The following is a 7,045-nucleotide window of genomic DNA, read 5'->3' on the forward strand; positions in this document are numbered from 1 at the left end:
TAATGATAGCTTGAATTCATTAAAAATTTATAATTTTCTATCAAATAGTTGAATATATGAGCAATCTTTATTAGCCACTAAATGATATAAAAATTTAAAAGAATTTTGTCTTATGATTTAACTCACTTCTAGCTGCTTTTTAACCAACAAAAGTTTATACCTCATTCATCAAGCACACAAACTCGCAAAAACTGCTCAAACACAATATATTATTAACTCATCAAAAGCCAAATAGAAATTATATTGTCAGCTTCCCAAAGACACAACTTTAAATAAATACAATTAAATTAATCAAGTAAAACGTAAACAAAAAGTTAACTAAAAAAACTGTAATTAATTCCAGCTTCCTTATTAGCATTTTTATCATCTTTATGTTTTGGCACGAATTTTGAATTAATTATAGTTCAATTTGATATCAATTAAATCCACTTGAAACTAGCCACTCGAGTTTGCTAACTGCTTCAACACATGCGTGTGAGCAGCCAAACGAGTTTTCCCATCTGCACAAGTACGCTGAACTCATGCTAAATGTGCGGGCAATAAGTTTCAATGAAGGAAAAAAGTTGAAATTGCCAGAGAAACTTTTGAAATTAACAAAAAGAATGAACAAAAAAATTATAATGCCAAATAAATGATGAAAGACTGCTGCCAGACAGCCATGCTCCTCCCATAAAACTATACACTTGAAAATTTAAACTATAATTCAAGTAAAAAAAGTATGAAAAGAAGAAAAAAGCGCTGATGAGAGTGAAAACTGGCAGCCAGTTGTGCAGATGAAAAAACTGGAAACGAGCATTTGCACGAAAAATGAAGTGTGAAGCTCACACTTCCTTATTTCGGCTATGGTTCGGCGCATACGCGGCATATACATAATTGAGCAATAAAATTATAGCTAATCTGGCGGGTTGTGTTGCATGTTTAGGACATGTGCACTTAAAGGCAGGGCGGAGATTTGACAGCAATACGGGCAAGCTTGTATGTAGATTTCATACTTAAGTGTGAACACTCACAGCTCAAGCCTTTAAAGTCAATTAAAAAAATAATTGTATATTTTGTGCAGACTGCTTCATAACAACGGAAAAAACAAGCGTTAGCCATAAATGAGTCAGTCTGTTTCATTTTATTTTATTTTTATTTTTTTTTTTTTAAACTATGAGTGCGTCTCTCCTTTGCGTTGAGTGTGTGTGCCACAGCGTATGTGAAACATTTCGCTTCAATGTGTTTCAAAGAGTATGCAAATGCTTTTAACTGCCTATAAGCATTTTCATTTCAACGTTTAATGTTTTTCGCACATTTTCGCTTATTTCTAATAATTTCACAAAATTTCGAAATTAAAAATATATTGCTTTTATACAAATATGCGCACTTAATTGCCTGGCAAAGCGATTTTCAAATATTTGAGCAATATTTCACGCTTATTTCTGTAACGCTTATGATCTGCAGACTCTTTTGAGTTTTTGTACAAAAAAAAAAAAATCTTCCTTTGCACGCCCTTACTGGCAGAGCCGTTGAAAGCCATGCTATTTCCATTCCAGGCGTGTTTTATTACCTTGGCACGTCATAAACGAAATAAGCAAAGTGAAGATAAACATATCTATTTTACAACAAACTATAAGCTCTGTAAATAAGTAGTTTTGGAAGAAAATTTTGGAACAATAAATTGCTTTTGTTGCGTAAAATGACTGCTCATGCTGCAACGTTTTTGTCTTAGACGAAATTATAGTGGTGATTTTTATTGGTGTGGAATTTATTTGTTTACTATTTTCGCATTTTTATTTGACTCACCATATCGCTATTTAATGCTACATTAACAAAATCACTTTTCTCCACACACATGGTGCTATGAAACTTTTTCTAAATATAAACTCACTGGAATGTTGCTTTTCTCATCACACTTGATGTTTATTGCAACAAACAATTTGCCGTTCAAAATTTCAATCATTGAAATTTGACAATATATTTTTTCATAATTTTATTTTGGGTTAACAGAAATGATTTTAGAATAATGATTTTAAGGGGTGAAGGGGTTAAAACGCAATTAAAAAAATTAAGTAAAAATATTGAGTGTAAAAAATTTGAATCTAAAATTTATGAGTGAAAATTGAAAGTAAACTTTTGAGTAATGTTTTTTTGTAACTTGTAAAACATATTTTGTGCATGTTTTTTAACAAATTTTGAAAGTTTGAAAATAACTGCAGTGAAAAAATTGTGTGAAACTTTTGAGTGGAAAACTTGAGTGATAAGATTTTTGTGGATACTTTTTAACAAATTTTGAAAATTACATAATATTTGCGGTGAAAAAACTTTGAGTGAAAAGTTTTGAGCTGAAACTTTTTGATAATAATTTTGAGCAATTAATTTTAATAAATACTAAAGTGAAGTGGAGACGCTGCGTAAATATATATAGTTTACACTAATTGTTTCATCAAAATGACGCATCTTGTACATTAAGGTGTTCTCAAACTCTGCGCTGTTGAAGCAACTGGGTTTACTTCAGTACTACTCTTCATACTTCAGTACCATTCTATTACTATTACTACTACTATTACTATTATAGCTTCTATAAAAATATTTTTAAGTTTTTTAGACTCACCTTCGGCGCATGAAGATATATACCGATGACCGTAACAGTAAACCATTTCACGACCCAACCAATCATCAACCGTATATTCGGTTGTACGCTTCTGTGTTGTTGCTGTTATTGTTGTTGTATTATTATCTTGTCGTTTACTGTTCAAACGCGTTTTACGCTGTTTCTGATTATGTTGCTGTGGCTGTTGTCGATGCGCATGATGATGTTGCTGATGACGTCCATTTGTAGAAATACCCGAATCGGATGAATCAGTTTTCGCATTTAATTGTGTATTGCTACTATTATGCTGCTGTTGTTGTTGTTGTTGCTGATAATATCTAGGGTTGCGTATTTGTTGACCAACTCTGCTACCATTACGTTGCACAGTGTCATCTGCAAAGAGCGGAGCCAAAGGAGAGAACACGAATTAGCATTTTGTGGTATACGAAACTATGAATGAGTATAGAGAAACAACAACAACTACTAAAATAGTACGAAATTAAAAAATTTTTTTGCTTTTGTTTTGGCTACGAGCATTATGCTTTATTGCGCCATTGTTCGCTAATTCTAACGGTGATTTAGTATAGAAAAATGCAAAGTAGCATAACAAATAAATAAAAAATAAATGGGAACCGGTACAAATGCAAAAAAGAGCAAATGGAAAAAATATTTGAAATTTGAAATAATGAAAATTATTGTTGTTGCTGACAAGAATGCTAATACTGCAAAGCTAACGGTTAGCGCTAACATTTCATATAGCATAACAAGTTTGCATTGTATTGAATCAAGTTTTTAACGAGATTTTGCATTTCTATGAAAGGTATTTATTTTTATTTTTTACTAAGCATAAATGCAATTTCTTTTTTAAATAAATTTTTTTATAAGCAATTTGTTTATCTATAACTGAGCTCTTTTCTCTCGTCTATCCTAATGCAATAAGTTTTATCGACAATATTTTACCACATCATTCAATCGCTTACAATTGCAACGGAATTTCGCGCTGATAAAACCATTTATTAGGCAATTAACTGAGTGCAATGGCCTGCTGGTGCATGCTCTAACTCTTTTTTATTGATACTTCAATATTTTTTAAGATTCAAAGTTTGTATTGATTATATTTCTGCAATATTTTATACCAATACTGGCGAAATTTGCGTTTTAAATTTTAAAATTAGCTAAATTCTTGTCAATTATATGCTAAATATTCGGAATTGGCAGGAATTTGAACTAAATACACTCATTGTTCATTTAGAAATATCGCTCGTCTGTAATTCTGCTCTTGTTTTTAACTTATCCTAATGACTTGATTTGTGTTCCACAAGTTCAAAGTCGAAAATACAGTCCAAATAATTACCAATATAAAAAAATAATTATTATTAATAATTGTAATTAATTATAGTTAATTTTATATTAATTTATTAATTTATTTATAATTAATTATTTTTAGGATAAATATTGTTAGAGTTCAAAAATGTTCATTATCTTATTTTCCGTTCATATATTTGACTTGAGTTCAACCCAAATAATTTTAAAACAAATTAAACTTGTAACACCTTCTCTATAATCTTTTAACACTTTCTCTAAAAATCAATTTAAGATTTATTGCTAATACATATTATTTTATTACCCATTAATTTTCCAAATGTGTTGACAATTATATATTGTTTGTCAAGTCATAAGCGCCGGCGCTTTCAGTTTTTTCTCCGCGCCGCATTGGAATTAGCGCAATATTTCTCAGTCATACCCACTAGAGTTAAATTAAATCTGCTGTATTGAAGCTCCTAATTTATTGGCTACTTAATATTTATTTATTCTGCATAATTTTTACTTAGATAAACAAGACTTTTTAGCTTCTACAAGTCTTCTACTAAAAATACTTTTGATAAAGATTCTAAGTATTCTGCATAAATTTGTTTGGCTACTTGTTATTTTTGTGTGTGTCTAAGCTTCTGAGAAATTTCTATTATATTTGTTTATTTTTTTTTTTTAGATGTGTGTATAAGCATTCATTCTAAGTTATATGTATTTTCGAAATGAAAAATACATTGCTTAAATTTTGGTGTTAAGTTAAAGTTAATGAAGTTTTTTAAACATATTATTTTAACACGCAAAACACTTAAAATCACAATTTCGCGCCAAAAACTCAACAATTGCATTTCAAGTGCCTTTATAATACACTAGCCAGGTCTTTACGTTAGTAAAGTTGTATTACAATTTTCTAGCTCAATTCTCTAGGTCAGTAATGTCATTTCAAATAAGTAGCAATTTTATTTTCTCAATGCTATCTTTTTGTCTCATGTGTGAAGTCCATCTGTTTTTATAGTTTGTAGCGGAAATTGAACCATAATTTCTTATCAATACTGAATTTCGCCATAACTTTCTTGTTGCCAACTGAATTTGTATAAATTCCTTCATCTACCACTCACGCGCTTTGAACAAACAACACGTTTTTGCGCTACTTAAATCGTTTTAAAGAGTAAATGATGTGAAACAGGGTGCTATTTTGGAACAGTAATTTAAGAAGTAAAATTGGATTTCGAGCTGTTAAATATGTTCATTACTAGGTAAGAACATTGTGCCTGTTCAAGCAATGCGCCAAAATGTAGGCAACGATTTGTGTGTTAGTACTTTATTTATTGAATTTAACTCTATAAAGTTGAAAGAGTTGCTCTAAAAATTGTATTTATCTCAAGAAATAATATATTTTTGAAGCAAACAAATTATAAAAATTCTTTGTTTGTTGGAATGCGCCAATATGTAGGCAACACTTTTTTAGTTTTGTACTCCACATACCGAACATATGTATTTCTCTATTATTTTTAATTACATTGTGACAGAATTCTTGCATCTTTCACCTCAGAAACTGCCAAAATATAAGCAATAATATTTTTCAAATAAAAAAAAAATTAGGTTTTCTGCTTCCCTTAGGTAATCTTCGTGGTCCAATTATTTGCGTTTTATTGTATAAATTTTTTCGGCGCCAAAATGTATGCAATTTTTTTTTTCGATTTTTTTTATTTTTATATTTTTATTTTTCTGAAATTTTTCTTAATTTTATGGTCCAAGTATTTATTTTTTATCATATAAATTATTTAAGCGCCAAACTGTAGACAACTTATTTTTAGTATTAATATTTTTTATTTAAAAATTAATGAAACATTCCTAGGCATTGTTAGTCATGCTCAAAAAGCACCATTTATATCATTAACAAACACAAATCGTATGCTAAAAATGGAAAATAATATCAGCTGCTTTATGGTTTATCTCTCATCACAAGTTACTGCCTGAAAAACTAAACACTTCTTATCACTTTACCTTTCCAGGTGGCAAGTTAGAAGTTTATGGTCGAATTTTAGTCGATAAGTTTTTCAGTGTGTGTAACAGGCGCCCAGCAGTCAGCAGTAGGTAGGTGACTAAAATCGTTCGATAACAGAGTAAAATGTGCGCAAGTATAAACATGGAAAACAAGACACACACACACACACTTACACACCCAACACCCATACAGTGCGCCTTTTATGCTTGTCTCTTATCAACTGCCACGATAAGATAAACTCATAGTAAAGTGAGAGACTACGTTTGGCGCTTCTATTATTCGACAAATGTTGTTTTTGCATGTATTTGTTGCTTTTGTTATTATAACCTGCCACAATAACCAAAGGTGGTTGGAAACAATAATATGATTTTCATGAATTTATTACCGCCGTTTGCGGTTATGGTTGCCAGCAACATTTGTAGAAAGCACTACAGACCATAAGTCAACATTCAAGTCCTTTCATATCAGCGGCTCGTGGCTTGCACGCATTCATACACATGTGTATATGTGTGTTGTGGTGTGCATAGGTGTGTATATTATTTGCATGCGATTACAAGTGGGCGTTGTTAGTACGCAGAAAACTTAGTGATAGCGCTTACTTTTCTGAGTTCCCAAAATAAATTAGCGAGTTATTGCGTCGTAGAAAAATATGAGCTGTAATTGTAAAATAACCCCAAAATAATATGTCAACGCTAATGCCATTGCTGATTCTTATATTCATGTTAACTGATGGGCGTGAAATATTTTGGAAAAAAATTAAATAAGTAAAAAATTATAAAAAATTAAATGAATTAAATAAAAAAAAAATAAAAAATTTAATAAACCCGCAACAGCGAAGTTTTTTGACATCAGGCGCGTAGTTTATGACACTAGTTACAAAACATACATATATGTACGTACGCTCTTAGCACATGCTGACGTATACCTTGTGTGTGATATGATTTTCATATATCATTTCCTTGTTTTCTGTCGACATTAGCATACTAAGCACGCATTAATATTTGTATTGATATTATGATTACCATAAATGGAGTGCTCACGTAAGTGATGCTTATGAAACAGTGCAACTTTATTAACCCAGTGAGCATTTTTAAAGAAAAATTATGTAAAATGAAAGAATAATATCTTGAAGTAAATTAAAAATATATATGTATATA

At 30.4% G+C, this 7,045-nt stretch overlaps 1 protein-coding gene across 7 annotated transcripts in view; it reads right to left on the reverse strand.

Annotated features, from left to right (window-relative positions):
• LOC108967513 (probable WRKY transcription factor protein 1) overlaps positions 1 to 7,045 on the reverse strand; it is a 117,233-nt gene that overhangs the window by 30,603 nt on the left and 79,585 nt on the right. For all 7 annotated transcript variants that reach the window (XM_018930993.1, XM_018930988.1, XM_018930990.1 and 4 more), the window contains one exon: positions 2,594 to 2,965. In XM_018930993.1, coding sequence (XP_018786538.1) covers positions 2,594 to 2,965 — 372 coding nt within the window. The remainder of the gene's footprint in view (positions 1 to 2,593; positions 2,966 to 7,045) is intronic.

Source organism: Bactrocera latifrons, unplaced genomic scaffold (genome assembly GCF_001853355.1).
Source record: "Bactrocera latifrons isolate USDA-ARS-PBARC rearing strain unplaced genomic scaffold, ASM185335v1 scaffold_19, whole genome shotgun sequence".
NCBI lineage: Eukaryota > Metazoa > Arthropoda > Insecta > Diptera > Tephritidae > Bactrocera > Bactrocera latifrons.